Source organism: Chanos chanos, chromosome 3 (assembly GCF_902362185.1).
Source record: "Chanos chanos chromosome 3, fChaCha1.1, whole genome shotgun sequence".
In the NCBI taxonomy this organism is placed as follows: Eukaryota; Metazoa; Chordata; class Actinopteri; order Gonorynchiformes; family Chanidae; genus Chanos; species Chanos chanos.
Window position 1 is genome coordinate 14,996,535 of NC_044497.1, and position 10,966 is coordinate 15,007,500.

Sequence of the window (10,966 nt, forward strand, 5' to 3'; positions counted from 1 at the left end):
AAGCCTGAGGAGATGTCTGCCATGCCATGTTCTCCTGAGGTGCTAGGGAGATATCACAGCAGTAAAGGGATGGAGGCAGAAAAAAAAAAGCATCATGCACTGTGGACAGCTTTGTCACCCAGAAACAAGCCAAGCCGCCCCAAGGGGGGGGCAGGTCTCACCCAGTAACCTCCACTTCACCCCAGCTGCACCTAAAGTGGCGCTCACACCATGGCTCAAAACAAAACTACGTATCTTAACAGAAACTGCCAAAGCAGTGGCTTCCTAGGTGCTACTAAAATAGAGCAATGAGTCTCTGAAGTGCAACATACAGCAAGATGAAATGGGTCAATAACATAATAAGTCGAAACGAGACAACAGCAATATTTGGTTCACATATCATGGAGTTAAAGATATGAAGCCTCATCGAATGATAATTATATTATTTAAAATTCTGTTTCATCCTTTAGACTTCAAATGGGGTATTGGACAGCTTATTTCGCCCACACCTCTGCTGAGTGCAAATGGCATACCGAATGATTTCGTTTTCACGTTAAATTCCTGGCATGAGACTTTGCCGACAACTTCCATCTGCTACACATATTAACTACGGGAGAAAAAAAAGCTGAATAATTTGATTTTTTTTTTTTTTAATTTTTGAAGGGTAGCATTTAGGGTTACAATAGTGTAGTGGACCATTTCAAGTGGAATGATCCAGGTTTCCTGTTCAGATAGGAAACTGACAAATACATCCCACTGTGCGTTATGATTAAAAATGCCCATTTCAATACTGTTAATGTAAAAATGTATGTGTCACACCGTGATACAGTTTCATAATGTGCCAAAATGCCATTATAAGAAAGTACAATTACTTGCACCGGAAACAACAGACATTCATTTCCCTCTGTTTCTGTGTGTCATTGTCCATACCTGTTGAATTTTCTCTGAATTGTTTCTTCCCAAATCCATTCTGTCACGTGTCAGAGTAGAAAACTCCTAATTAAAATATAGCCTCTGTTCCATTTCATCTTTTCAGTGGTTAATGTTTTTATTAGCCGCTTAATGATGTAACAACAGAATGTCAATTTTTAAAATAATGTGCAGATAAATGTAAAGATATGTACTCTCATTATAAACTCTATTACGAATGGAAAAGCTTTCCTGTCCACCACTGTCAATCATCTCTCTCAAGCTCCCATAGCTCACTTCATTCCTTTGAAATGGCTATTAAAATGAATAAATACACAAATTTTTTTTTTTTTTTCTAAATGAATGCATTTCTCTTTAGCTTTAAATACCCTTAATATGCATGACTGTAGAAGCAGAGCCCTGTTGACTTGAGAACTCTGCTTTGCGTAGAGATAAATGTACTGAGGGCATAATTCATGAGGTGAGATGGCTAAAGCTCATCTCCGTCTCCAGCGTGTGTGAGAGTGTGTGTATGTGTCTTGTTTCTACAGACTGTAATTGTAATCCCTTTGGCTCTGACAATGATCGCTGTAATGGCACAGGATATTGTAAGTGTAAGGAGGGAGCGACTGGGGCTAAGTGCCACGAATGTCTGCCTGGGTATTTGTGGGACAATGGCTGCAAATGTAAGTAGAAACCTTCTGCACCCCCCTCCCACCCCATCCCCCTTACCCAACATCACCCTCCTTCACCCCCAACCTTTAACACCTTGCAGCTCTGGTTCCTGCGTGCTCTCTCTCTCTCTCTCTCTCTCTCTCTCTCTTTTTTTCTCTTCTCTTTCGCTTCTCTGCTCCCTGTTTGCTGCTCTCGCTTCCCCACGCTAACTCGAGCGGCTTCTCTTTAATATTTCCAACAGCCAGAAATTCAAATGGATGTTTTCGTCCTGAGACAGACGCTCTCTGTCTGTCTGTCTCTCTCTCTCTCTCTCTTTCTCTCTCTCTCTCTTTTTAATTGATACCAGTACTCTGGATATGATTAGTAGCTCGTTCATATAGCGCATCATATTTTTTTTGGCCATATGAGAATGTCATGCGGCTCTATGCTCGTGGATGTGGACCACTAGTTCTGCATGTGCAGGCATGTCTTTCATTGTTCTGAGCTGCTGGGCACCTTTCCGTGGGCAGGCTAAACACAACAGCTGAACCAATATTTGCGGCAGACAGCATGGTGGATGCTCACTGAGAAAATATGCAGTAACGAAACTGTGTGTTCATCCCTTATCTCAACACTGTTTACACACAAACATTTTGGTTCAAAATGTTATCAGCAGTCATCAGCAGGTCAAGCTCTTATTTGGAAAGTAAAAAAATTTTGGTGTTGGCTTCAGAGATAGGAGACAATGGGCAGGGCGGATGGATGATGTACTACATAGTGTGTGTGTGTGTGTTTGTGTGTGTGTTGGCAAAATGAGGTCAATTCCTCCTTGGTTTACATATTCAGTTTCTCTATTTGACATGTAGCAATATGAGGTTGATATAACATGCAGGTGAGCAAGACTGTCACGTTCACACATTCTCTCACACACTCACACACCAAAGTGTGATGGAGTGAATGGGGGGTCAGGCAGACCTTGGAGGTCAACAACGGATGAGAAAAAAAAAAAGAAAGAACGTGTTAGGAGAGAGAGGCTGGCAGAGATGAGGTGGTGTGGTGTCAGTGAGGAGGGACAGACTTAATGAGGAGGTGCTCTGCTCCAGTGATAAGGAAACAAGGCATGCAAGCACATTCATAATACACATCGATGGCTAACATACATTTCCATACACACAAGAGCATACAGAAATCCAGAGTCATTTTTCATATGGAGCCTCGAGGTCGCCCTTTCATGTCCAGGAACCAGGAAACCATTCATTTCAATTTGTGGTTCACACTATATGATGTAAATTGGGTTAAAATGTACTATATTCCACTCGAAATCTCATAAGTCTAAATTTGAAGGGTTGAGACTTTACGGAAAACAGAATTTTGTCACTCATAGTCTTTTTTTTATTTATTCTTTTTTTTTTTTTCCAACCCTGGTCTCTGAGGTGTCTAGATTTGCTCCATCTGTATGCAGATTGGAGTATGTAATTAACAATCAAATCTCTCATCAAATAACACACATTCTTTTCCATCGCCGCACCACGTCTGACAATGTTCTCTATAAATATTACCACTCATATCAAAAGTAAACCTCATAAATTGAGCAATTTATTTTCCGCTGGAAGGCTCTGTTTACATGACAGCAAACTGTAAACGAGATAGGATTGTCGGATAGATCAGGGAGAATATCCCCCTGTTCCCACTGCTCAAAAAAAGAGAGAGAAAAATGGAACATAAACACTGGACTTTATGCTCAGTCTAACAGTTTTACAGTTGTACCTCAGATTATGAAATGCTGAGAAAGTCATACAGATGCACACTTGAAACAGATGTCTTATTTCATTGGCTGGAAACATGCAACCACGTATTAGAGTATGAAGGAAGAGGCACATAGAGGTCAAAGAGGAACCAGCTGTTTGCAGTAAGGATCAGTGAAAGGCGTAGTCTGAATCATCCGTGGGTGCAATAATGTCAGCATGCAGGAGACACACAGAGAGAAGGAGAACGCTGCGTACCCCACAAGTAAGGAATAAGGAGTTATTTCTGTTAGTTCTGTTTCTGTCAGTTCTGTACTCTTTATAGCTCTAAATCATAGCAGGACCTCTCTCAGCTTCTGTATCTTTTGACTGGGGTGTCCAGGGACGTGGAGCAGGGGGAGAATTCAAAGGGAGAGGGACAAAGAAAGCTCCAAAGTGCTCCTAAACACAGAGGAAATCCTTTTACCCACTAAAGTGGAAAGCTGACTCTTTTAAGTCCTCTTTCAGATGAAAACTTGGCACGAGACCCCTTTGCTGAGGCTCTTGACTAAAAGAGATGTGATCGATGGAAAGGTCATTTTCTGTCAGGGTACTCAAAATTCTGTCAAGGTACACGGTCCCTTCACTTGAAGATACCTTTCCTTACTGCAAACTCCCTCTCACTTGTAGCTGGTAATAGGTGCTATCGATGACTCAGTCTGAAGATATTAATAGGACACATTGTCCACTTGGTAAAAACAACATCAGAGGAATATAGTACATTTTACATACCATCCAACCTTCTGTATGGATGTGTCATTCAGGGTCGTCTCAATGCGGGCCCACGCCTTGCAAGACGGCTTTTTTTTTTTTCTTTTTTGTAAAGTAAAAAAGTAGACAAAATTGTGCTAAAGGGACCCAAGGTTGATGTATAATTAATAAAGTCTTGTACTTGTCATGATTACATCAGTGCCCCTGAGGTAAAACATGCCATTCCAATTAAATGACTTTACAGCGTTAGCTCTGGTCCTAGACACTACATTTAAACTAATTTCCCTAATGGGGGAAAAAATCTCCCTAGAATACAGAAAACATTTTCCTTTACTTGCAAATGTGAAATTTTACCATCGCACACTCAGTTCAGTGGCAGTCTCAATACCACAAATCATTTTAATCTAAATATGCAATTGATGTCAAAATTGCTCACAAATTACATTTCTCTCACAGAACGCCGCGAGTCTTGTTTAGTGGTTGAAGAATAAATTGCCATGATAGAGATTTTGAATCTTTATTGTACAGAGGGCTGATGATAAACAAGTAAAATGAATTACCCAGTTTGGAGGCTTCATTTTCTGTGAATTCAACATTAAAACTTCTGGACTGCAGAAGGGTCTAGGACTGCGGGTCCTGAAGTAGACAGTCTCTGCCAACCCTCCCCACCTCCACCCCCACCCCCCCAAGCCCTCTGTTATGGCTGGGATTGCATCCTACTTCAATTGGCAGCCGGGCCATGCCAAAAATAGCTCTGTTCTGTCATTAAACAGATGCTGTAATAAAACACAGTCCTCTGAGCCACCACAAGTAGACCAGCCTAGTGCCAGAGATGTTGAATTGAGGGTCCGTGCTAGCTCCACAGGTCATAATTTGGTTCGTGCTAATTTATCTTTTTTTGGCTTTGGTTTTGAGGAAGTCTGAGGGAAAGAGCTGCTGATGGAGATGGAACATGATTTCTTAATCAATCTTGGTCTTAGTCTGTCTCTTATTTACAAGTGTGTCACATTTGGCTTGTTTCGGAGGCGTAACATGTTTTTTGTAACTTATAAGCATATTTTAAAACTGAAGACAATCAAAAATACGGGTTGGGACATCTCCCAGGCTGTTACAAGTTTAAAGGAATATTTTTGCCCAAACATGGCAGTGGTATGCAAGCAGAAGAATAATACATGAAGAAGAACAAATGTTTGAGTGATTTACAGATAAAAAAACAATATTTAAAAGAGGTGAAATTATTGAGTAATAAAACAATACACATTGGCAGTTTACTGAATTTCTTGTACACTAACTAACCAGCTGTGTCACTCTCAGCTTAGCTGGTATAAAATAACTTGTTAAGGAAGTGAGTACTCTTCAGCAAGTGCATCCAATATATACTTCCTTCCAAGGTTTATTAGAAATGATGGACAAATAGGTATCTGTGTGCAGGAACTAACACTTGGCAGTGTAATTGCTAATATGACTCAGCATTCATTTTGCTTTACCGGTTTGTTGTTGTTTATTTGGTTGGCTGTTTTATTTGTTTCTTTTTTTTTTTTCCTGGAGTTTGTTTGCCTTAAGCTCGCTCAGCAGCTTGGCTCTGGTGGGAATAGAGCAGGCCTCGCTAGTCCCGTAACTGAACACACCAGTTATGGCAGCTCTGGGCTCAGTTAGAAGCTCTGCTTCTGGAGAAACCCACAGGCATGCAAAAGGATTGTGCCAAACTGCCACTGTACACCGAATCATCAAACATGCCCTTGTCTGGTGCTAGTGCAGACTGACTGTTGAAAACTGGAAAGTTTATGTTCTTATTGAATTTAACAGAAAAAAAACGTTAAAAGCCTGAGATTTAAAACAGATTGGTGACATGTGTAAGCTTAACAATGAAGTAAAGATTTACAGGTATGAAAAATGATCTAATAATTGTCATGAGATGATTGCTGTGTCTTTTTGTACAGTCAGAATTTTGGGTTATATTATTGCATATTTGCACCTCCACTGAATATTTATTACTGTGTACATGAAGCCAATGATAATTTTAAAAAATAGCCATACATTAGGAATGTGATGTTATATACACTGTTCTTATCTGTATTGAGTCATCTGACAAATTCCTCTTAAATATCTTTTGCTTATGAATATTTTCCGTAATATTGTATTTTGTGGATGTAATATTTCTCAATCAATATTTCAACTTGCCAGCACAGTTTATTGGCTACCTTTGACTATTTTCAGCTGTGGTGGGTTATGTGATATCTCACTAAGCAGTCGTGTAAGAGAAAGTGATATTGAATGTGTGTGTGTGTGTGCGTGTGTGTGTTTGTGCGTGTGTGTATGTGTGTATGTGTGTGCGTGCGTGTGAGTGTGTGCGCATGTGTGTATGTGCGTGTGTGTGTGTGCGCGTGCATGTGTGTGTGTGTGTGTGTGTGTGTGTGTGTGTGTGTGCGCATGCATGTTTGTGTGTGTGTGTGTGTGTACACGTGTGTGTGTGCATGTAGTTCTCACTTAGACTCTCACCTCTCACCTCCCCTTTTTCTCTGCTGCAGCCCGAGTGTGTGACAATGAGCTGTTGCGCTGTCAGAACGGTGGTGTGTGTTTGAACAACCTACGCTGCCAATGTCCTCCAACCTACACGGGCTTGCTTTGTGAAAAGCCTCGCTGTGAGAACGAGGCCGGAGGGTGCAGCGGTCCGGGTTCAGGTCAGGCCACCCTCACCACCCCTTCACTGCGGCTGCTGCTAAAACTTCTGACCATCTTCCTCCTCAGAGAGGCATGCTGGTCGGCCATGCTCTGAGAGCCAATCAGAGACCTCCAGACATCCAGCTTCCTGTTCCAAGCAGCGCGCCAGACCCGACAGACACACGGCTGGATACCAGGAATGTGCCAGAATCTGAGCAAACCTACGAATTTGAAAAGATACCAAACTACCATGGCAACAGAAAAAGAAGAATATATATAAATTGAGATAAAGTATCAAAGCTTAAAAACAAATCCAGAGAATTTCAAAAATGTTATTTAAGAGAATTTAACAGAGCATTTGCTTCAAAAAAAAAAAGAAAAAGAAAAAAAAAAAAGCGCATTAAGGCAGAGGAGCCCGGTGAACTAAGCCATACAAGACACTTTCTCCCCCCTCCTCTAGAAAATACTTAAAAAGAGGGACTGGAGCAGGCGGACTCACCTCTTTTCTCCTCCCTATATCACCATGGCAATGGGAGCAGTGATCACTCTGCAACACACACAGAGCAAAGGCAGCTGCCAGTCCTCACCTGAGGTGCTTTGAGTTAACTTGTTGGCTGGACTGCTTTTTGGCTATTCTGACACAGGGCAATGGAGAACTGTCTAGATTCTATGGAACATTTGGAAAAAAAAAAAAATTCAAATAAAGCTGAAAATAGATTATAAAAACAAAGAGGAAGAAGAAGAAGAAGAAGAAGAAGAAGAAGAAGAAGAAGACGAAGAAGAAGAAGGAAAAGGACTAATGAAAGAAACATGAGAATTCTTTGCTGTCAGTGCATTGTGGATATAAGGAAATCAATCCAGACTATCCCATTGGATCTGCATTTGAAATAACCCCCCGATGCTTTCCCCTCCTCCCTCTCTCTCTCTCTCTCTCCCTCTCTTTACGACGTCCTTTGTCCATCCTTCCTCCCTGCCCTACCCCACCCAATCCTTCCCTCCTCTCTTACCTGTGCTTTTGTGAACGTTACTCTGTAACCCTGGTTGGTCAAATGAATTCTTTTTCTTTTCTTTTCTTTTCTTTTTTTGTCCAATGTTAGTGATGCACATGTGTAACAGCCCACCCTCCCTCAAATTATAATCAAACCACCCATATACTTATTTGAACTTAGACGCACTCTGGGCCTGGCCTAGGATGTGTGTGTTCACCCAAACCAGATGAAGTGCTTAGAAATATCATCAGTGTATTTAATTTTTGTATTAAAAAAAGTTATTTTCTTGACAGAGCAAAGATATTGTAGAACATATACTTTTTTGTATTATTGCTGAACTGTGTTCAAAGGGCAACAAGTTAGTGTATTCAGACAAGGTGAAAAATTGAGTGAGAAAGAATTTTGTTTCATTTTATTCTATTTGTTTTGATTTTTTCCTGGGTTTTTTTTCTTTTGTTTTCTTTTACTCTTGATTGTGCAGTTTCCTCAGTATTGGCAACGTGCTGGCATCAAAGAATATGAGTTTACATATATACTGAAGTGTAATAAAAATCCCACCAAAGGACATTCTAAATGTTTTCTTGTTGCTTTAACACTGGAAAAATTTAAGTGAATAAAAGTTTAAAAAAGACCTTTTCAGAGGTGGCGTACTATTATGTGCGTGTTTCATTTCAAATTTTATGCAAGATTCTACATAAAAGCAATACAAATACACTATGAAATGACAGCTAAAATAAATTTTGTGTTAAATTTAAAAAACATTAGATTCTGTAATTGGCAGACTGATGGAAAACGCTTTAGGCCTAGGGAATATTTGGATGCTATTTATCTTCACATCAGCTCTGTAATGGTGTGGTGTAGTGGAATGCATTGTTGGATGGAGAAAATTAAATATTAACAGCTATTGATGTCTTGCTGAGAGTCTTGCTGTTACAGAGTTGATCCTGCCAGACTGCAAGCTTTTGGTGGATATAAACTTTTCAAACCTACTTTTCATGTACTGTTTATTACAATTCATTATCATTTTTTTTTCTTTCTTTAGCTTAAATTTTCACATATTTGGTCCTGTGTGTAATTTCAAAACATTTAGGTCCTTTCAAATGAAAGGCACTACTTGTTGCAAATTTTTATGTGTGCCCTTTAGAGAAAGGAAAATCGAATGGGGGGGGGAAAACTCTGCATTAACTGCATTAAATTATCTCAGCTGTATTCAATTATTCAAGGATCCAAAAAATATCATTGACACTTTGTAATGAGGATGAATTAGTACACTTCAAAAAGTTCTCATATACTCCATGAAACCAAGCCTGCCTCAGTATGAACCTCAGTATCGATCTGTTTCTTTCACTGTTTGTTGAGAAAACTCAGTAAACTCCGTCAAGTCTGTGTGCACTGGTACGGCCAATTGGAATATGTGTTTGGTTCATTATGCTCTGATTAGCAGATGTCTGTCTGACTCATTCCTATTTTACACGGGACAGAGCTCCACATATCAAAGATGAGATATGCTCTTGCACATGGCAAAGTAAAAAGGCTGGAGGAACAACCTAAGTACGAGGTATCATGGACAGATCGTATGGCTCTAGAGAACCATAATAAAGAGTCTCGGTTTTCGGAGAATGTAACTGACCTGCGGGAGTTAGCGCTGTACATTTTTACATTCTCCAGAAAGGCGAGGCTAGGTACGCGTAAATGGGTCAGATGTAATGCTAAATCATGAGCTGACCTGGATAAGGCTGGCAGCCAAGCAGATAAATAATGCAGGGTCATTGGGAAGTGAGATGCACTCGTGTTAGCAGGTCAGAGAGTTCCTGTTGCGTTTCCCACTCCGCGGCTGTCAGCCGTCGTGCAGGCAGCGCCGCATGGCCGAATCGTGTCGTGCTACAGCGGCTAGCGATACTTCCAAACTGAATATTTCTGGAAGTCTGGTCTTTAACGATACCTTCACTTTGATAAAATAGGTGTCTCTCGATGCCAAGTCACCAAACTGCGATATTCTATATCCCTCTGAAAACGATATGCATGGAGCAAAAGAACTTAACAGTGCTAAACTGGAGCAGATGACATTGCTGTTGTACGAAACAATATTAAGCTGTTCAGGGGAGATCTTACTGTGCTTATATCACTACAGAAAAAATGACGTTACTCGGAAACTCTTTACACATGCAATTGCTGTAAATAAGTCTTGAAGCTGTGAGAACATGTTTTGTATGATGAGAGTTCCCAGTATCCAGAGTAAAATCGATTTCCCCACCAATCATGACAAAGTCCTGACTGAATTTATACAGAATCAGTGTGAATTTGATTTATAAAATATAATATGAGACATGGTGAAAGGTAGCCATAATAAGAAATAATAATAACAATAAAATAATACTACTACTACTACTACTACTACTACTAATAATAATAATAATAATAATAATTATTATTATTATTATTATTATTGCCAAAATAATGGCAAACAAAACGAACTGAGGATAAGCAAAGATAAATGAGGTCTTAATTTAAGCATTTCTCACACATGTTAATTTTTCATAATATTTATCAATTTGAACGGATGTCAGTGCCAAAGGATGTCTCATAAGTCACACTTCATACAAAGTCTGAATAAGTACACCAATTTCAATGTAGTCATAATGAATCAGTCAGTAGAGCTTTTCAGTTTTTTTCTTGTCCCAAAGTTAACACAAATTCTGCCACAGATAACAAATTTAATTTCCACTGAAAGAACATGGTAGATACAGATGATCTAATGCACTGCTCCAGATGAAGAGAGAAAAGTATTTTTTAAATATAAACTGTTCTTTTTTTGTTGTTGTTGTTTTTTGTTTTGTTTTGTTTTGTTTTGTTTTTTGTTTTTTTCCAAAGCAGCATCGAGTAACATCCACATTATCACACTGTGTACATAGGGACCTTGTCCAGTTAGTTTACTGTGTCTTTTTATCAGGTTAGACAGCTGTGTGCTCTCTGTGAGGGCAAACAAAGCAGTGCATTGATACTCTCAGCACACATGGTGTGATTTCTGTGTAAACTGGGTGACCAGCCAGTGTACACCATCGGTTTGAAATTCATACTCGTGGAGGCAGTTTTCAGCTCTCATGTGTCTGTAATATAAGTGAGACAGTCTGATTAAATGGTTTTGTTGATGATCTTCACTCATTTCCATTTAAATGTCTTTCCATTTGTTTTGTCTTTCTTTTCTCTGCTGAATTATTGCTCTGACTGATTAATTTCTCAACACCTGTTGAAATTGGCAGCATCTACGCATAACAAACG

At 39.7% G+C, this 10,966-nt stretch overlaps 1 protein-coding gene across 1 annotated transcript in view; it reads left to right on the forward strand.

Moving 5' to 3' along the window:
- The window catches only part of ntng1a (netrin g1a), a 65,510-nt gene extending 58,697 nt beyond the window's left edge, over positions 1-6,813 (forward strand). Inside the window, exons 6-7 of the mRNA XM_030767606.1 lie at positions 1,440-1,574; positions 6,566-6,813. Of these exons, the coding sequence (XP_030623466.1) occupies positions 1,440-1,574; positions 6,566-6,813 (383 nt within the window). The remainder of the gene's footprint in view (positions 1-1,439; positions 1,575-6,565) is intronic.
- The last annotated feature ends 4,153 nt before the right edge of the window (positions 6,814-10,966 follow it).